Source organism: Psammomys obesus, unplaced genomic scaffold, assembly GCF_907164565.1.
Source record: "Psammomys obesus unplaced genomic scaffold, mPsaObe1.curated_primary_1811, whole genome shotgun sequence".
Lineage (NCBI taxonomy): Eukaryota > Metazoa > Chordata > Mammalia > Rodentia > Muridae > Psammomys > Psammomys obesus.
In genome coordinates, this window is record NW_026585626.1 from 8159243 (window position 1) to 8179658 (window position 20416).

General features: G+C 50.8%; 2 protein-coding genes across 8 annotated transcripts in view; one reads left to right on the top strand and one right to left on the bottom strand.

Moving 5' to 3' along the window:
• Mocs1 (molybdenum cofactor synthesis 1) overlaps positions 1-14310 on the top strand; it is a 23601-nt gene extending 9291 nt beyond the window's left edge. For 2 of the 3 annotated variants that reach the window (XM_055613988.1, XM_055613996.1), the window contains 8 exons: positions 4454-4618; positions 6672-6733; positions 7045-7156; positions 7354-7466; positions 7882-7992; positions 10626-10746; positions 11176-11223; positions 12960-14310. In XM_055613988.1, the coding sequence (XP_055469963.1) occupies positions 4454-4618; positions 6672-6733; positions 7045-7156; positions 7354-7466; positions 7882-7992; positions 10626-10746; positions 11176-11223; positions 12960-13720 (1493 nt within the window). In that variant the 3' untranslated portion in view covers positions 13721-14310. Of the gene's footprint in view, positions 1-4453; positions 4619-6671; positions 6734-7044; positions 7157-7353; positions 7467-7881; positions 7993-10625; positions 10747-11175; positions 11239-12959 lie in introns of all 3 variants that reach the window. The other variant, XM_055614003.1, reaches the window with a different exon arrangement.
• Positions 14311-14376: 66 nt separating this feature from the next.
• Positions 14377-20416, bottom strand: part of Daam2 (dishevelled associated activator of morphogenesis 2) — a 106548-nt gene continuing 100508 nt past the window's right edge. For all 5 annotated transcript variants that reach the window (XM_055613968.1, XM_055613941.1, XM_055613949.1 and 2 more), the window contains 3 exons: positions 19559-19690; positions 17914-18084; positions 14377-17641 (listed from right to left, as the gene is read on the bottom strand). In XM_055613968.1, coding sequence (XP_055469943.1) covers positions 17420-17641; positions 17914-18084; positions 19559-19690 — 525 coding nt within the window. In that variant the 3' untranslated portion in view covers positions 14377-17419. The remainder of the gene's footprint in view (positions 17642-17913; positions 18085-19558; positions 19691-20416) is intronic.

The following is a 20416-nucleotide window of genomic DNA, read 5'->3' on the forward strand; positions in this document are numbered from 1 at the left end:
GTGTGTGTGTGTGTGTGTGTGTGTGTGTGTGTGTGTGTGTGTGTGTGTGCGCGCGCGCACGCGCGCGCATGCACGCACACTTTAGAGGAATACATTTGTGTATATGGGGTGGTGCTGTGTGCCTGCCTGTTATATGCACATGTGGGTGAAGGCCAGAGGATGACATCTTTGCATTATTGTCCTCTTCCTTAGTCCCTCAAGACAGAGTCTCTGACTGAGACTGGAGCCAGGCTGGCACCCAACAAGGCCTACCACCCTCTGTCACTGTGCCTCATAGTGCTGGGTGTTTGCCACTAGGGTCACGTGTACTTATGCCCACACATGGCTTATTTTTATGGAATATCAGGGGTTTTTAACTAAGTTCCCTTTTTTTTTTTTAAATAGTTTTCTTTGGGTGGGAAGGGAGGATAGAGGAGGATGGGAAATAAAAACTGTTCCTTCATTTAGCCCCCAGTGTAGGTTCCCTGTGTTCTGTAGGAGATAGTTTTGTGGGGATTTCCCATAGTCCATCTAACCATGGAAGCACATGGAAAGCAGAGTGTCAGGTCCTCCCAGGACATAACTCATTCATGTCTGTTATCTCCCCATCAGACAACCACACCAGCCCGCCTTCAAGTTTCTGCCTTGACTCCCTCAGGAGAAACTGAGTTGGAAGGAGGACATTACCTTTGATGTCAGTCTACCAGGCCCCAGGACCCTGGAGGGGAGGTTGCAGGAGTGGCCACCTGAGGTTGGTCAGTGCCCTCCTGTGCCCCTCATCTGTTCCCTTAAGGCATGGCAGCTTCCCAGGCTTCTCTTCCACCAGGCTTCTACATGAGCTGCCTGGACTTTGGCCACCAGGTCCTTAAGAAAGGGACAAGTGGTGATCCATGATCTGGATGATTGTATCAAAGAGTGGCCAGGAGCCAGAGCTGAGCTCCTCACCTTTCCTGCTGCCCCTTAACCACGGCAGGGTCTCAGTAGTTGCCTTCACCCAGGCCAGGCCCTCCTCCTCCACCCTCCCTCCTACACAATTCCCAGTTGTTTTCTTTCTTGCTAAAGTTGTTAGAATGTGTTGATTTGGCAGAGAGAGAACCCACAACCTCTACTAGGCTTCCTTGCTGACCAGGCCAGAGCCTCCTCTCTCTCCTCTCTTCTTTTAGTGGAAGGGATATATGCACATTTCAGAGGGGTGAGGCAAGGAGAATTTTGCTGTTGGCCTGTGGGAGGGCTGTCTACATCTGTGTATGGTGTGTGTCCTGACTTGCTCCCATTGCTTATTTTAAGCTGCTCTCTTCCCTGTATAGGGCACTAGTCGCTTCTTCACGCCTATCAACAGTACCTGATGAAAAACAGCCTAAGGAGGAATGATTTATTTCAGTGCACAGTTTGATGGCAGGGAAGGATTCTGGCTGGGGTCTACCCATGGTGGCAGAAGCTTGCTATGTGACCTGTGGTGAGGAAGTAGAGTCTGTGGACAAGATGAGGCCAGCTGGAACCCTCTAGCGCCACCTCTACAGCCCTAGGTCTGTCAGCCAGGCCCAATGGCTCGAAGGTCCTATGACTGTGCACCATGAGCTGGAGAACAAGTGTTCAAATGGAAGAGCCCATGGGGGACATTGACACTGAAGCCCACAGCACATTTAATGTACAGCATGGCATGCCTCTCCTCACAGCCCAGAGTGTCAGTTTACACAGTTGTTTTACTTATGGAACGTGTCATGTTTAGAAAGAAAAACATGGTTCAACCAGTTTTGTACTGTTGGCTAAGTGGATGGTTTCCAGAGTGGCTTATGTATGTGTGGCTCTCCAGTAAACCTCCTTAGGTTAAATTCTGACAAACAAAATCTCAGGTTTTGTAAAGGGCTTTTTAGCCGCATATGTGGCTTCTCTTCAAAAGGCTGTGGAATTTCATCTTACAACATGAACATGCTTTTGTGTGATAGGCTTTCCTTGGGGAGACACAGCAAACACACACACACACACACACACACACACTCACACACTCACAGTCACACTTATACCCCAGTTTACCCTTAAAAATGGAAAAGACCAAAGTAAGTAAATTTGTCTTGGTAAATGAGGAAGATTTGGGGGCTACTAACAGAAGTGGTGCTGAGGGGTTACTTCCAGGAGCAAGAGTGGCATAGGCAGCTGTATCATCAAAAGCCTACCCCGACATGAGTGACAGCTCATGACAGCTGCAAGCCTGGAGCTCTCAGCACAGCCTGCAGCAGCCCACCAGAGAGCCTCCTTCAGTGCAGTGGGGCTGTGCTGTCTCCTCCCCAGAAGTTTGTTCATTTTTATTTAGCTGGGGAGGCCCTCAGGAACCTTGCAAGTTTTCTTCTTCCAGACTGTGACCCTTTGTTTGCCTTCTGAGGCTGCTGAGTCCCCTCTCCCTCCTATAGGAAATGTTTGAATTTGGTGGTAGCAACCTACAACATAATCTGGCCTTTTCTCACTTCAGCTAGACCCTGGCACTTGACTCTTAGTCTGCTCTCATGTTAAACTAAGTTGGTTCCTTACAAAGAGGAATCCTTTCAACTTTTTGGTTGGAAGGCCCTGGTCCAAGGACTGGAAGGATCTTGTCCTAGCCATAGTTGGTAGAGAACAAAGTTCAGTAAATGTCAAGGGCTTCAGTGCTGTCTGTTTGTCCACTGTGCTGGCTAGTTTTGTGTCAACTTGACATAAGCTAAAGTCATCTGAGAGGAGGAAGCATCGGTTAAGAAAATGCCTCCACAAGATTAGGCAAGCATTTAAGGTGCTTTCTTAGTGATTGATTGGGGTGGACCCAGCCCATTGTATATAGTTTCATATCTGGGCCGGTGGTCCTGGGTTCTGTAAGAAAGCATGCTGAGAAAGCCGGTAAGCAGGACCCATCCATGGCCTCTGCCTCAGCGCCTGCCTTCAGGTTCCTGCCCTGCTTGAGTACCTGCCCTCACTGCTTTTGATGGTGAGCTGTCATATGGAACTGTGAGTGAAACAACCCCCTTTCTTCCCCAAGTCACTTTTAGTTATGATGTTTAATCACAGAAATAGTAACCCTAACTAGAACACCTACATAAAAGAAAATTTGTTTATTATAAAAAATTAGTTATAGTTATTTTTTAAAAATCCATCTGCAGTGCAGTCATTGATTAAAAGTAATTATCCTGAACATTTGACACTATTTCTAACTTTGTGTTACTATGATGAAAACTCAGGACAACTAATTTTATAGAGAGAAAGGTCTCTGGATGCTCAGTCAGGTAGGCCTCATGGAGTCTGACTCTGGCCAAAGCTGGAGTGTGTATCTCAGTCAGTCATTAGCCAGGAGCAGAGAGTGGCTTCTCAGAGTCCCTTGTTCTTTCTTAACCACCCCTCTCCCCTGGCCACGAACCAGGTTCCACCTGGTTCCATTAGGTTCCACCTCTTCCAGGCTCCATTGCCTCCCAGTAGCACCACTCTAGGGACCAATCCTTTAGCACACAAGCTGTCAGTGACAATGAGCATTGACCATCCAGTCTGTAGCTCACAGTGAACGGCCAGGTAGGGTGTTTTCAGCCCCTCTGTTTCCTCCCTCTGTTCTCTTGTGTGTAGTTCTTTACCCCAGGGACTGGGATGATGCCTTAGTCAGTAAAGTGCTTCCTGTGCACGCTTAAGGACCTGAGTTCATATCCCATCACCCACGTTAAAAAACAAGCTATGGGCATATGTTCCTGTTACACCAGCACTGGGTAGGGGCAGTGACAGGAGGTTCTGTGGGGCTTGCTAGCCAGCCAGTCCGCCAAATCAGGGAACTCCAGGTTCATGGGAAACCCTGCTTCAAAGAACCAAGTGGAGAGCTAATGAGAAAGATGCCTGTCATTAATCTCTGGCCTTCTATCTCCAGCCCCTCAGCTGTACTTATTAGCTTTGGAATTTAAGGAATTTCCTTAACTTCTTGAAGCCTCTTTCCTTCCTTGTCTAATACATTAGGAACCATCCCTGTTCCGTGGCTTCAGTGAGCTAATCCAAATGGTGGTCTTAGCAGAGCCTGGGGCCAGCATGCAGCCCAGAATAAACACCCACCCAGCCCAGGGCAAGTACCTAGCGCCTCATCTGTTGGTTATCATTATCCTGGCTTTTATTTGTATGAGTGTTCTGCCTGTCTGTACGTATGTTTGCCATATGTGTGATGAGGCTCCTGATGAGGTCAAAAGAAGACTTAAAAGCTCCTACCCCCAGAACAAGGGTTACAGATGGTTGTAAGCTGCCTGTAGATGCTGGGAACCAAACCTGGCTTTTCTGCAAGAAAAACAAGTGGTCTTAATAGCTGAGCTGTCTCCCCAGCCTCTTGTCCTGGTTTTTATTTCCGCTGTCGTTACCAAGCCCAGCCTGGTGTACAGAGGCTGCGGAGAGCCCCTTTGTACTCCACCAGTTTGGAATAAGAGTTCTGCCTTCCTGCCCTTTTCCCCAGGAAGAATAGTCTAATGCACACCTCTTATCTCTCCAGCTCGACTTCACCAGCTAGAAGGGCTGAGAACCATCGGTGTCACCACGAATGGCATCAACCTGGCCCGGCTGCTGCCCCAGCTTCAGCAGGCAGGCCTCAACGCCGTTAATATCAGCCTGGACACTCTGGTTCCCACCAAGTTTGAGTTCATCGTCCGTAGAAAAGGTGATCACAGACTGAGGTGTGATTCCCCCCAGGGCTCTGTTGGGGCTCTGGGTGTCTGCCGGAGGGTAATCAGTTCCTTCTGGTGTCTGGATTACCGCTGTTCTCTCAGTAAGGAATACATACCAAGGCCAGATTGTTTGCCTGGAGATACATGGACTAAGTGAGGCAGAAACGATGGCCCTGAGGTGTCAGGCTCGGGGTGCACAGGGGTCCTGGGGTCACTCCTGTGTCCAACAAAGCCTCTTTTCCTCTCTCCTTGCTCCAAATATTCTCACACAGGTCTCCCCTGTGGTGGCTTCAGGGATGCTGAGATGGCAGGTGGCACCAGCCTGGAGCTCTGGTGTCCCTAGGTCAGAGCCTGGCTTCTCTTGACCACGGGTACTCCACTCTGGAAGGTCAGAGGGGGTTTAGGAAAGGCAGCTTCCCACCCTCTTCCTTGGAGCAGTACACTAGCCATGCTGTTGCACCCCTCCTTCCCTGCCCTGGTGTACAGCTTTCGCCCCTCCAGAACCTGGCTAAGCTCTGGCTGGGGCTCCTACCTCTGGAGAGGGCCACAGCCTCCACTTTGACAGAATTCAGAGTCTAGTAATACAGGTTTAAGGTATTTATATGTTGACATTTTTATGTGGGACATGTGCATGTATGTTTATGTACATATATGTGCATGTGTGTTCACATATTTGTGGGTATGTGTGCAGGTGGAGGCCAAAGGACAGCCTTCGATGTTATTTCTCATGAGTTGAACATTAGGAATTTTTTAAAGACAGAATCTCTGGGATCTGGGATACACTGATCTTGACTACTCCGGTTAGCCAGTGAGTCCTGGGACTTTGCCACACCTCCTGGGCTTGGGGTTACAAGCATACCATCATGTCCAGCTGTTTACATGACCTGATCAAACCTGCGGGCTTCGGAACAAAACATAAAACCTGCACAGAACAGCCTGTGCTGATCTCTCAGTATCCATGAAGTGCCGTGGGGAGGAAGGGGACTCTAAGTAAGATAGGTGTGAGAGTGTGAGATATGACCCTGCTGGCCTGGTGCCATCGAGGTTTGGGTCTGGGGCACTTCCTTTGAGGAAGCTATGAACAGAGAGCGTGAGGGCTAGGAAGTGGCAAGTGGAAAGGTGCCTCAACCTGGGCCCATCTCTGCATTGTTCTCTCTTGTCTTCTGCTGTAGCACAAGCCCTACCCCAGGGACACATCTGACATCAGGGTGCCATCCCTCCCCTTCCCCTTTTATGCTCTGACCTTCACCTGCCACTGAAGGGACCAGTCATTGGGATCACACCAGTGAGAGAGGAGCCTATATCATATAAGATGGAGTGTGAAGACTGTAGCAGGGCCTCAGTTTCCCCATCTAGACTGTGCACGGCTCAGCTAGATCGTGGGTCAGCCAACTGTGGCCCATAAGCCACATCTAGTTCCTGTTTTTGTACAGCGTTGGGCATAAGTCCTACAGAGAACGTATCTAATCATTAATTATTAAGAACATGACCTGTGAACCCCAGTTAAACAGTATTGTATCCCTGAGGAAATCGTTATTCCTCTATCCCACGTTATTAAAATCAAACATGGGACTGGTGGGATAGTAAAGTTAACTCCAATTCCAAGGGACCCAGTACCCTCTTCTGACCTTCATGGGCACCAGATACACATGTGGCGCACAGACATACATGCAGGTCAGACATCTGTATACACAAAAATAGACACACAGACAAAGAAGACAACAAGTCAAAGTAGATAGCTTTGATGAATGACACCCGACCTGTGCATACACCCCAACAAATACATGAACGTGCACACATGCCTACACTCTGCAAAAAATACTTGTAAATAAAAGTGAAAACCATATTGTTATACTTTGAATTTAGTAAAAACATGCTTCATGTCATATAGCCATAAAGAATCTGGGAGAGGCCTGCTGGCTTGTGTGACCTGTCAAGCCAGGTGGTAGCTCAGGGTATTTTTGTGTTTTGTTTTGTTGTTCCACATGGCTCTGGTGGATCCCTGGAGAACGGGGTCCCTGAATCCTTTCTTCTCCTTGTCTGCAGGCTTCCACAAAGTTATGGAGGGTATCCACAAAGCCATCGAGCTTGGTTACCGGCCTGTGAAGGTGAGGGCCTGTCACTCCTGCTGGTTTCTGCCTTCCTTCCTGACCCTGGGCAGGAGGACCAGGTCTATGACATGATAGCCCTCAGCCTGGCCAGTGGACATGTGCCTCCCACTGCTCCTTGCCAAGTTCCAGCTAGCCTCCACTCCTCCCTGACTGGGTATAGGGACTGGGTATCCCACAGTGGGATACCCCAGCTGTGGGGTCCCCGGTGGTAAGACATGAGCACTAGGCCCTGACTAGGCCATGCCCCCAAAGGTTGTCTTCACAAAAGCATGTTAGAGAGCTCTCACTGCCCAATTGTGCTTGGTCAGGTGAACTGTGTGGTGATGCGTGGCCTGAATGAAGATGAGCTTCTGGACTTTGTGGCCTTGACAGAAGGCCTTCCCCTGGATGTGCGCTTTATTGAGTACATGCCATTTGACGGTGAGTGACAAGAGTGTGGCAGAGAGGGAAGGGGTGGCTGGGCCTCATGGCTGTACCAGGTACTGCTAAGACATAGGATGAAGGGGGGATGATGTGGAGCCAGTCTGGAGTCAAGTATGAATGTGATTTGATCCTTGGGCAGGGTCCCCTTCATCTCTGGTTCAAAAGCTCCCCCTGCCACCCGCAACCAAATACAGGCAACAAGTGGAACTTCAAGAAGATGGTTAGCTACAAGGAAATGCTGGACACCATTCAACAGCAGTGGCCAGGGCTGCAGAAGCTGCCAGAAGAGGATTCCAGCACAGCCAAGGTTAGGGAGCAGGAGGGTGAAGCTGGCGGTGGCCCTGCCTTCATCAGAGTGGGTGGGGTCCTGCTGTAAATTCAGAGAGTAGCTATGGACCAGGATGCTCAGCAGGGCCCTGGTTGCTTGAAAGAGCAGCCTGGATTTGGATGGGTAAGACTAGGTAGCATCAGAGGTCATGTTTCTGCAGCTAAACGGGGGCAGTGCTGTCTCTCACCTCCACAGGGCTTTCTGTGATGTGTTGTCCACAGATATCTGTATCCATAGCAACTCTTCTCCAGAGCAAGTCAGGCAAAAGCAGGGGCTCGTGAGTCGCCCACCACACTGGAAGAGAGCTGCCAAGCGGGGTCATGACATCAGCAAGGGGAATCTTGGGAGTGAGGGATAGCTCACCCTGTCCCTTCCGCTGCCTTTCTCTTTCTAGGCCTTTAAGATTCCTGGTTTCCAGGGTCAGGTCAGCTTCATCACGTCCATGTCAGAGCATTTCTGTGGGACCTGCAACCGGCTGCGCATCACGGCTGATGGGAACCTCAAGGTGAGCATCCTTAGCCCCTCCCACCCAAGGGCCCCTTGCTACCCCGACCTCATGTTCCCCCTGAGCTCTCTGATTAGAGGGGGCGGTCAGTGGCCAGTGCAGGGGGACTTGGCAGTGGCCAGAATGAATCTGTTTTGTTTTCCGTGGCAGCCATTCCTGTTTCTTCAGTCCTTCATTCTTTGGGTCCCGAGAGTAACTTATGGTTTATCCAGCACTCGGCGCTGCCAGAGGGGACATCAGAACGATTGTTGGACACGTGTCTTTCTGGTTAGCGTTTGCCTCCCAGCCAGGGACTCACCTCTGAAACCAGCCTCCATTACTTGGCTAGTTGGTGAGCTCTGTGTTTGGGCATGTGGCTGTGGAAAGGCTCATTTCCTTGAGGCTGTAAGAACTCATTGGCAGCTTCAAAGAGGTGGTAGGCAGGAGCTTAACAGTCCTCTATCCCGTGCATTTCTGTGCTGGTGCTGATGGCCTTGAGGACCTCGCTGAGATATGGACTCATGCTGCTTGAAATCAGATCTGGGTACTCAAGACTGTTGAGAGCTGGGATTCAGAACGATCTTCTGACTGGAACAAGATGGGGACATGATCCCCAGTCTTCCCTGGATTTGAACTTAAACTTGTTAAAAGGTAGTGATCATGACACATAAATATGTGAGGGTGAAGATGTGAGGTTTGTGCTGGAGAGATGGCCCTGTGCAATCATGGGGACCCACGTTCGGGTCTCCAAATCCCATGTAAAAAGCCAAGCCAAGCATGGCTGTGTGCTTGCAATCCCAGGGCAGGGGAGGTGGGGACTGGAGAATCTCCGAGCTCACTGGCCAGCCAGTCTAGCCGAGTCAGTGAAATCCAGGTCAGTGGGAAACCTCAAAAACTAAGGTGGAGATGATTAAGGAAGGCACCTGATGTTGACCTTTGTTTTCTATGCATACACACACACACACACACACACACACACACACACACACACACACACTCACACCCACAGCTGTATATAAAAAAACTAAGGTGGGGATGATTAAGGAAGGCACCTGATATTGACCTTTGTTTTCTATGCATGCATACACACACACACACACACACACACACACACACACACACACACACACTTACACCTGTATATACAGGGAACAGAGACACACATATACAAAAGAAAAAATATGGGACAAAAGAGTTTGGTGGTGTGTACACTGGAGAGGGTGTGCCCGGGTGGCTGCTGGGCCTGGTTCTCTGTAGGATTAGGGTTGGAGCTGCAGGTTTGGGGTCGGCCCATTTGAATACTGGGTTTTTGGAGATGGGGGATTTCCTGGACTGGAGCCAGAAGTGCCTAGGAATGCAGGCAGTATCTCCATCAAAATCCCTATGGAAAATGTACAAAAGGTATCCAAAGGAATGAGATGATTATTTAGAGTGAGAGGCAGGGTTAAGGGAACTAATAAGGGACATTGAGGCCTTCTGAGGAGCAGCAGTCAACAGATGGCCCCACCTCAGTGGGGGATGGAGGAAGTGATGTCACTGAGGGCCAGTGAGGCTTCAGCCTTGAGGGAAGAGAGTTGGGGCTTCAGCTGTGGAGGGGAGCAGCTGCTGCCAGAGATGAGGAACGGGGAGGAAAGCCAGAGACTTCTCTTCTTCTCTCCTGGTCTCCCAAACAGAAAGCAGCACAGGAAACCCCATACAGAGAAGTCTACAGAGGACTCAGCGTAGTGTTGGCAGTGAAAGGCAGAGAGGACCCTGGGCCCTGTGGTGTAGGGAGGGACAATTCCCAACATGGTGGAGAAGCCAAACCTCTCTTAGTTGTGACTTCTCCAGAGCTCTGCCCTTTCTGGCTTCTCAAACATTTTTCCGATGCACAGCTGACATGGAAGGTTCTGAAGCAGAGTACGTGCTAGTTTTCTGAACTACGATGTTCCCATCCCCACCCCCATGACCAAGCTTCTCGCAGAAGCTAGGAAACACTGAGTCAAGACTGAGTGGGCACAAGATGTCTTCTCCAGCCAGGGGTTGTGGCTCACACCTGTGATCCAGCCCTTGCGAGTCCAATGGCAGAAGGGTAGTCTCAGTTCCAGGCCATCTTGGACTACATAGCCTGAGCTTTAAAATGAGTCTCTGTCTCAGAAACAGACAAACCCAAAGCTGTCATCTCTAACAGCTCTCAGCTGCTTAGCTACCAAGCATGGATCCTAGACTAAAACGGGCTGCTGCAGATAGTAGTGGCCATTCCAGAAGGACAGGAAGGGCTGATGGGAAACAAGGTATGTGTACCGCCTCCAGGGTACAAAGCTCCCCCTCAGATGGGTCCACTCTCACAGTGATAAAGGCTTCCCCATCTGATAAGTCAGAAGATAGCAGCAGCAGCCCGGAGTCTTCTGTTCTTCCTGTGTAGCTTTTTAATTCTCAGCACATGCTGTACATTCCAAACGGTCTGCAAGTAAACGCCACACAGAAGTCTGACTTTGCCTCCTGCTTATCTAGCCTCTGTGGCCCCTCCACCCAGTCCCTCTGTCCTTTGTGGCCCTGAGTCCTGCCTTGTGTGAGCCTGCTATGGACATGAGCACGGATGCCTAGCTCTGTGGGGCTGGCAGAAGGCAGAGGCAGAGGCTCTGGGGTGAGGCCACATGCTGTCGTCCTGACAGGTCTGCCTCTTCGGGAACTCTGAGGTGTCACTTCGGGACCACCTGCGGGCGGGGGCCTCGGAGGAGGAGCTGCTGAGGATCATTGGGGCAGCGGTGGGTAGGAAGAAGCGGCAGCACGCAGGTAAGGACTGGGCAGGAAGGCTGGGCAGGCATGGGCCAGGGTCAGTGGGATGAAACTGCCCAGTGTAAGTGTAGTTCTGGCCATTGTCCATTCCTGTTGAAACTTTGGACTTATGGAGGTGCCTCTTCTTTGAGAAAATTGACATAGTATAGGCTGCACAGAACCCCAAAATTTTATTGGGCTAAGAGCTATCACTGGCTCCCTGGATTCCTATGCAGTGTCTTTGGGAGAAAAGGGGGGAGTTCCAGGTTCCTGGGCATTTCCAGACTGCTGTGTTCATGGCCTCGCCATGAGGGATATATGTGAGGGATTTTGTCAGAAAGCCTGTGGTTGTGTGCAGGGCACATTCATCCACCCATGTGTTTTATCAAATTCTCCCTTCTCCCTCCTCCCCTGCTTTTCTTTCCATCCATCCTTCCCTCATGCCAGGCATGTTCAATATTGCCCAGATGAAGAACCGGCCCATGATCCTCATCGGTGGGTGATCTCTCAGTACGTAACTACTCACCCTTGTCATTTGGGGGGTCCCTGTGGTACGGGTGGGGTCCCCTATGTGAGGCAACTCCTGTTCTGCCTCATAACATTCTTTCTTAAAAAAAAAAAGGCAAACAATTTCATCTATTCTTAAACCTTTCATGTCTACTATTTCTTCCTTGCCCACAGCAACCTTTTGTCTCCCGACTATAGAATGGCAGAACTTCTCCCTCTCTGGAAATTACAGCAGGGGCTTCTTCAGAGCTGATGATCACTGAGTTAGCTCTTCCTGGAGAGTGGAGCATCTCAGCTCTTGATTCTCTCAGCAGGACACTGATGTCCCTTCTTTGCCACATGGAGCTACCCTTGCATGTGTGTGGCCCATCCGTTGTCTCAGCCAAGCATAAATTGAGGCAGCTCTCTGAACATCCAGGATTTGAAAGTGCCGGTTCTTTAACTCCAGGGACTGTGTGCACAGGATGAATCTCAAGTATAGGGTGTGTCTGCAAGTGAAAACACCACTTGATAAAGTCCTGGGTAGTGTCCTATCTGGGGAACTGGGTTGGTCCCTGAGGATCTAGGAGGGCCCCTGCTCTTCTGCTCAGTGCCCAGATGACAGCAGATGAAGCCTTGAGCCCCTAGGTCACACCCAGATCTAGGCTTTCTGAACTAGACTATTGGAACAGAAAAAGCACTAGGCAAACCTGAAGGAAAGGGTTCCTTCCTCTAGAGCTTGGAGCAGAGTGAGTCCAAGTAGCATAGAGGTCCAGAGCAAAGCAGATTCCATGGCCAGAGCTAGCCCAGTGACCACCCAGCACACCAGCCCCCAGAGCAGGAGGGACATGATGGAGAAGCATCCACTAGGGAAGACACCTTACTCATCTCCCCCTGCCTCTTTCTCCCACGCACCAGGTCCTGTCTTGGCTTGTGCATCTTCACAGCCAGGAATGGGAATGCCTTAATGGCCTTCCCTCCGACAGACAAGGGTGAGGCTTAGAGTATGAGGGAAAAGGAGAAGTTGGGGGCTGCTGTCTCCGTCAGGACTCTTAACTGAAATCTGTGGCCTGGTTTTCATAAAACCAGAGTTGCCTTGGTCAGGGCCTCTGACTCCCATGAGCCTTGTGAGCCACTTTGGGATCCTACTCGTTCTGACATGGTAGGACCATGGTGGAAGTATCCCCTCCTGTGAGCTCTCAGTGGCTGCTGATGTCAGGGTGCTGACACTGGCCTTTTGTCTGTTTTTTGGGAAGCAGTACAAGGTTCCCTGAACAAGGGAACCAAGATGTCACTTGATGCCCTTGTAAAGATTTGACACTGTTTAAGTACATGAACTGTTTGCTTTAGTGTCTTACCCATCAGTAAGACAATTGCTGTTCATTCTCCATTAGAAGCAGCAGGGTATACCTGTGGTTGGTAATTCAGGATGAGATCTAGCTGGTTTTAGGGAAATGAATGGACATCAAAAAGCTGTTTGATCCAGGCATCAGCCTTCAGGCCTTCAGTGTGTCATAGGAAAACTCTGGGACAGAAGGACCCGGAAGTGATCTTGCTCCATCACTGCCTGAGGAGCGTACACCAAAGCTGGGCACCTTCCATTTGGTTCCTTCTGTCTGCTTTGTTCTTCCTTCTCCCCATTGTGAACAAGATCTCATGGTGGGACAAAAAGAGGTCAGGAGAAGATGTGAGAAAGGACTGCTTTGGGGGCTTAGTTCATTTTCTCTTTCCTTCTCGCCTTTCAGGGGAAATTCTGATGCTTCAAGATTCCCCACCAGCTGCTCAAAGAACTTTCTCCTGGGATCCCCTACGTGTTCAGAATCTGAGGGCCAAAGAGAGACCCTCTGTCCCGATGGCAACTTTGTGGAAGAGGCTCAATGACCCCATGGCCCTTCCTCTGTCTCAGCAGTGCCTAGGGTCTGGCTCCCCTCAAAGACACTACAGCTCCTACCCAGAGCCCAACACTCACTCAAAGTGCCTTAGCACAGGACCCCAGGTCCCTGCTGTCCCCTCAAGTCCGGGGCCGACCTCAAATCAGCTGACTCATGTGGATTCACAAGGACGGGCAGCTATGGTAGATGTGGGTGGGAAGCCAGTCACAGAGCGGGTGGCCGTGGCCTCTGCTGTGGTTCTTCTTGGCCCCGTGGCCTTTGAGCTTGTCCGGCAGAACCAGCTGAAGAAGGGAGATGCTCTGGCGGTGGCCCAGCTGGCTGGGGTCCAGGCAGCCAAGCTAACTAGCCAGCTGATCCCCCTGTGCCACCATGTGGCCCTGAGCCACGTGCAGGTGCAGCTGGAGCTAGACAGTACACGCCATGCTGTGCTGATCCAGGCACGATGCCGGGCCCGGGGCCCCACCGGGGTAGAGATGGAGGCACTGACCTCAGCCGCCGTGGCTGCCCTTACCGTGTATGACATGTGCAAGGCAGTTAGCAGGGACATTGTGGTGGCAGAGGTGAAGCTCATCAGCAAGACTGGAGGTCAGCGGGGGGACTTCCAGCGGGCTTAGGGTGCCGCACTCACTCCTCATGTCTCCCAAAGGGATACAATTTGGGCTGAGGAAAAGATGTCACATCCTCTAAATCTACTCTCTGTGACCCAGGGTCACCCCGATATTTATTGTAACCTTTGAGGCGTCCTCAACACAAGACACCTCAGGCCTTGATAACTCCCAGGACTCAGGCAATGGAAGGTTTGATGCTGGATACCACCACTACCACCCACCCCCACCCCCACCCCCACGTCATGTCATATTACTCGGGTTGTTTCAGACAGACAGCTTTAGGCATCCCTCTCATCTAGGGTTCTCTTTTCTCTTCCCTGGGGAGAGAATAAGGGCTCATTAAGCAGAGGAACCCGCTCTGAGAAGGAAAAGCACAAGCTTTCTAATGAATGTATCAGACTTGCCACTCCCTAGCCTCCAGCTGTCTCCAACAGGATACGGACCACAACCCTAAGGACTTGTGCCAACATTTACCCACACCTGGTTTTGCTCACTGTGGTCTGCCCACACCTCTCTACTCTGGCCCACATTGGGGAAAGGAGTTGAAGGTGACCTTTACTCTCACAGCGCACAAATAAAGCCATGATGCCAGTTTTGATGAAGACTCTTGTCTATGAAGAGGGCACCAAACTGCTGTTTTGTTTGTTTGTTTGTTTGTTTGTTTGTTTTGTTTTAACCCATCAGCCCCATTCCTAGACTCTCTAATGGAGGGTGGGTGGGAAGAAGGACCCTAGAAAAGCCAAGGGCCATATTCCCTGGAACCTTCCTCCCCCTGTGGGGTGGGGTGGAGAGTCGGGGAACTGCAGAGTGTGTCCTAAGGCAATTTGACAGATGGGGTCCCAAGCTTAGCTTGGAGATCAGGCTTGTAAATTAGAGGCTCCTAGCTTAAGTACTCCAAACACTAGCATGCCAGGTTCCCTAAGATGAGGGCTTCTTCAGTGGTGCCCCTGCGTGATAACAGATGTTTAACAATCATCTCTTTAAACAGGTTTCCATGACACAAAGTGCCCAACTCAAGCTTTCCACATAAGCTCAACTGGCTTAGAACATTACAGAAAATGTACATTAGCACTCATAGAGCTGGCTCTGCCCACTCAACATAACCCAAGTTCACACGTGATGAAGAGTTTCTAGGCAGGCTCAGGGAGGGGGTGAATTTAATATTTTTTAGTATTACAATATATTCTTATAAAAGGGTGCAGGTAAAAAGGGCACTGTAGAGTTTTGTACATATGAACCTTGTCTGTCTTTTGCAGCAGCTGTTGAGAGCAGCCTTGGCATGAAGGTTGGCAGATGCCCTGGGGAGGTGGTCACAGCTCCCTCCCTGGTGGCAATGGAAGTGGGTGGGAAGAGCCCATGCCTACATTCACCCATCTGGAGAGTTTTGTCCTTCCGCCCCCTGGACGAACTTCCAACTTGGAAGGGGAATTGCAGCTGCTGCGAGGGGGTGTCTTGGCTGGACTATGAGTTTTATATTGTGCACAAAATTAACTGGAGCGGTTGCCCCACAGGCAGCAGGAGGGGTGGTGATACTGGGTAGACTTCATTTATCACTGAGGACCAGCCTGTACACCTCCACTGGGCACCAGTCATTTCCTGCTCAGTCACCCACAGTGGTCCATGGTCCAAGGCACTGTTGAACTCTGGTTACAGAGACACACAGCACCAGAGCCACTGGCCAGATTTAGAAAATAATAAATAGAGAAGGCTGGGCTCTGGAGAGATGCCAGATGGCTTTTCTGAAGATCCAATGTGTTCCTTCAACAAATTCCATCTTCCTTGTCTTTCCTGGTGCATGTCTGGTCTCCATGATGGTTGGTAAGGCCAGGACCTAGCCATGTCTGTTGGACAACCGTGTAGCCCATCCCTGTCTCCTGCCTCTTGGATGGCAGGCACACAGCCCATCCAGTTTGGGAGAGGATGCGAAGATGTCCAGCACCAGCCTCTCCTTTCTTTGATAGCTTGCTTCTTTATGGGGGTGCAAGAGATGGGGAGGTCTCGGTGTACAGGTGACTGTTAAAGCTCTCCTCCATAGCTGCTCTTCTTAGAAGCCCTTTACCCTCTCGGGGTGGCTTTTCCACACCGTACCGGTCAGGCTTCCACTTGCTAAGATCCCTTTCAAACCAATGCACATACCCAGCTTAACCCTATGTTTCTTCTCCCCACAACCACTATGGTCCCCCCCCCCCCCAGGAATCTCCTGTAGGAAGACAGGCAGTTAGAGGATTGGGCAGCCCTCATCCACTGGCAGTGACCCTGAGCCAGCAGGTTAGATGAGAAGAGCAGGGAGCTGATGGATGGTAATTGGGCAAGACTGGTCTCTAGGCAAGAGGGGATAGGGGTACATAAACCTTCATGGAGTTGATCTCACCCTACTCCATTTGGAGTATTTGCCTAGATGTAACAGTGCTCCCTACAGATACCATAGAAACAGTTGAAGATGGACAGGGCGGAAGATCGAGTGCTGTCAGAGAGGCCAGAATGATCCCATGCAGGTAAGGCTGAGCAGCCAAACAGCACCGATGTAGGGGCACACCCCGAAGAAAGCGTCCTACACAAGCACTCCCTCCTCTGCCCTCATCTCCCTGCCATCTCCGGCCTGCTCTTCCCAGTTCCCCGTCTACAAGTCTCCCTCGGAGTGGCAGTTAAATATGGAGGGTCATTCTAGCCCTCACACTTCCCCAAGGCCAGCTACAGCCAAGTATGTGGAGCTCCATGGGACCTGCAGGTGGAGACAGAGGCCACGGTGGCATAGCAGGGTCCAGCTGAGGGAGATGATAGATGGGGCACAGCTGGGGGGATGAAGCATTTGAGTGCTGTCCTCTGGTGAGGAACTACTGATCTGAGGTCACTGTCTCTCCAGGACAAGGGACAGATTGCCTTGGGATTTGCTTCAACCCTCTGCCTGAGTCTGGTGAGGTGGCGATGGAGGTCTTTCTTGTCCCCCCCCCCCTTACCAGAGCCACACTCTAAGCTGGTGGTGAGCCAGAGTTCTGGAAACCAGAGATGGGTTTTGGAACTGAAGATTAAGTAGATGGGATGGAGGTGGCTAGGGAAGAAGAAAGGCCCCAGGACCCACTATAGAAAAAAAGGTACAGATAACTCACAAAACGGGTGCTAGTCTTGTTCTGCATGTTTTCTAGAACATGCTAGGGCTTATATAGCTAGAACTCATAAGGCCTCTAGTTTCCATCCCAGAACCACATTCCACTGGGCTATCTCTTCATACAGGAGCCTGGAGTCCCGTAGGCTGGCTCTCGGGTTCCACTCCACCACCACATACTATACAAGAGGTGGGGACAAGGAATGCAGTCTCCTGGGTCTTAAACAGCTCTGTGCCAACGTGAGGTTGGCAGTGGAGAGCAGTGTCCTCCAACCTGCGATTTTCTGACCAAAGCCCAGGGCCTGCCAGGGATGCCCAAGCTAGTTTTAAGAGAATGATGCCCAGGAGAGGGGTGGGTGTACAAAGAGAGATGGGGAAAAGATGGATGAGACTGAATAATGTAAAGGGGAGAAAATGAGAGAAGCCCCCGTGTCAGTGCAGGGAGACACCTGGTCTAGCCGCACACAACCCCCAGGACCCAGCCCAGGGCTCCCAAATCCAGCTCTCCAAATCACCTAAGTCATTGCTTCTTCTACTCCACTCCTCTCCCCTAATCCCTGTCTCCAGGCTTGCTGCTATGTGGGCATTACCCAGTCCTCAAGTCAATAATTTAGCCTGTTTATCGCCCTCTCGCGGGTGACTTCTGGGGCCTGGCTCCCTGGTCGCTTGCGGTTGCGTTTGAACTTGTTTAAGTCCTTGTCAAAAACTTCTCCAGAGCGCAAGGCTGACACCAGGTCATCAAACTCGCCACTCTCCTCCAGGGTGCCACCTACCAGGATCTTCCGCTGCCTCTGCCATCTTTCTTTTTCACGCTGCTCCTTCAGCTGGGAGTGGAAAGGAGAGACAACTCAAGGACAGAGGCAAGGCTGCCTGCAGCCCTCTAAGTCTTTGGATGCTCTCCCAGGCTGTGGCCAGAGACCACTCTGCATCTTTTCAGGATGCCCCACCCTCCCCACCTTACGTGGCTCTCCCCAACAACCCCAAGCTACGAGATATTTCTCTCCTCAAGGTCTACACTATCCCAGCTCCTTTTTTTATCCTTCACACCCAGAGTAGCATCCCCTCCTGCTGTATCCTGGCCCCAGGCAACCCTCACCATGGATTCCATGCGTGCCCTCTTCTCATCGTCCTCCTTCCTCCTCCTCATGGCCTCCAGTTCCTGCCGGGCCTCCAAAAAGGCCTGCAAGAAGGTGTCGAAGATGCCAAAGAACTCATCTGGCTGCATATTACTCTCCTGCTCCCCAAAGTGTGTCAGTGCCTTGGCGAACTATAAAAGAGACAGGTGGAAGCATGGTGAGCTCAAGCCTATAGTCAGCTGGCTTCCAGCTGAGCCCAGTCCAAGCTGGGGGAAGGGGGCCGGATTGTACGCTGGGGGACAGGTGTGGGGGGGGCCGGATTGTACGCTGGGGGACAGGTATTTTGAAACGTTAATACCAGGTTCACCAGTGGAAACTTCAATCCAAAATTCATTGCCTATTTATTCCTTGTCTTTACTCTGTTATTCCCCCTCCCAACACCATGAGGCTGACTTCTGGGGAATGGATTGAGACTACATAAGCACCACCTCTGGGTTTTTTATATTGTAGATATGGGATCAGGAGATGTTGACCCGAGCATGACTTTACTAAAATCAGGAACCGCGTGGCTAGAACGGAAAGGGCCCTAACAGGACATGTCATCACTGGATGACTGACTTGGCCCCTCTGTCACTCAGCTTCTTCACCTGTAAGATTCGGATCAGTTTCATGATACTATTGTGGGAGTTAAATGTCATGACAGAGGGAATTGGCTGTCCCCGTTCATGAAGCAGGCACTGCTCTTGGTCTGTCGTAGCCCTGTGTTCTCTTACCCAATTCACACAATATCATCTAGGAAACATTACCAAATAGTGCTCCTGGGACCAGCAGCCTGTGCACCTTCTGGGAGTTTGCTGGAAATGCTAGCTGTCCAGCTCCCAAGTCTTCTGAATAAGAAGCTACATGTTTGCTGAGCGTGGTGGCACACGTTTGTAATTCCAGCACTCTGGGAGGCAGAGGCAGGAGGTTGACTGTGAGTTCGAGGCCAGCCTGGTCTGGAAATTGAGTCCAGGACAGCCAAGGCTACACAGAGAAACCCTATCTTGAAAAACAAAACAAACCAAGCAAAAAAAAAAAAAACAAAAAAAAAAAAAAAAAACAACAACAAAAAAAAAACAAAAGCTACGTGTTAGAAGGAACCTCACACACAGGCCCATCCGTATCCATCTTCACCATGGCAAGTTCAAGGCTTGGGCTCTCAGGATGCTCACCCAGGTGACCGAAACCCTCTGCTTCTCAGGGTTTGCGTCTGCTGAATGGGGCTATAAACACTCAGCAACCCCATAAGGTGGGTGATGGAGCAATCACAAAGCCCTAGTGGCTGGGGTAGGGCTCGTTCTGTAAAGCGCTTGCCAGGCAAGCACAACAGCTGAGTTTGCCCTCAGGTACTCCAAGTGTGTACGTGGCAGTGTGATGATCACACTGGGGAGGAGGGTACAGGAAGATCGCTGAGACTTGTTGGCCAGCCAGTCAAGCCTAATCATTGAGCCCCAGGTCCTCGTGAGAAGCCCGATTTCAAAAAGTAAGGTGGTCAGCACCTGAGGAATGACCCCTAGGCTGACCACTGGTCGCCACAGGCGTGTTTCTATGGTAGGACCAGGGGAAGATATGAGGTCTAGAAAAGGATGTTGAGGAAGAGTGGGGTTCAGAGAGGGCCGCCTTTACCTTATCCCTGGCCTCACTGAGCTGGTCCTCCAGCTCCGAGAAGCTGAAGCTAGACACCGTGATGAAGTCACTCATGACAGGGACAAACTTGTCATTGGGGTCCCGAGCCTGGCATCTCTGATATTCCAACTCCTGGGAAGGGAGAATAAAACACAATTTAGACAAATAGAGTTCAGGGGACACCACATGCCTCTTGGTACCCACAGGACATCACACATGCCTTTGGGAAAGCTGTCACCTGGGTTTACGAGTCTAAAGGTAAGGAAGTCTTTCGCTATTACTATCCTTCCCTCACCCGTCACCACCACTACGGTGTGGGCTGTGACCCACATACCAAGGAGCGCTTTCTAGGGCCATCAGAATGGAAAGCAGCACCTATGGTAGCAACAGAAGATCCTCTGCTTCTTGACTTCAGCCTGACACAATTCTTTCTTCCCTTACCCTCACCCTCCCCATTCCGTCCTGGGGATTCTGGGAAAAGTCTCTAGTTCCCAAGTGTGAGGGTCAGGGTTAGAATATCCCGGGGAGTGTGTCAGCTGTGAAGATATGAGATCAGCAACGGCAGTAACAGGGCCAGACACCTGATGCTTGTGCCCTCTCAACATTCCTGTATTGAGATCCTAACCTCAAAGGTGAAGCCAGGGGGTGAGATCTCACAGGTGAAGCCAAACTTCTGACACTATGACGCAATGTCATCATCGTTACCTACGAAGTGCACACTTGGAGGTGCCCAACCAAGCTACATAAAGATAACTGTCAGAAAGCTTCCTACTGTCACAAGTAAGTTTGTGGCCTGGTGCTGGGCCCCATTCATAGCTACCCCGGGGCACATGTGGCCTGTAGGCTACGGGGTGAGCA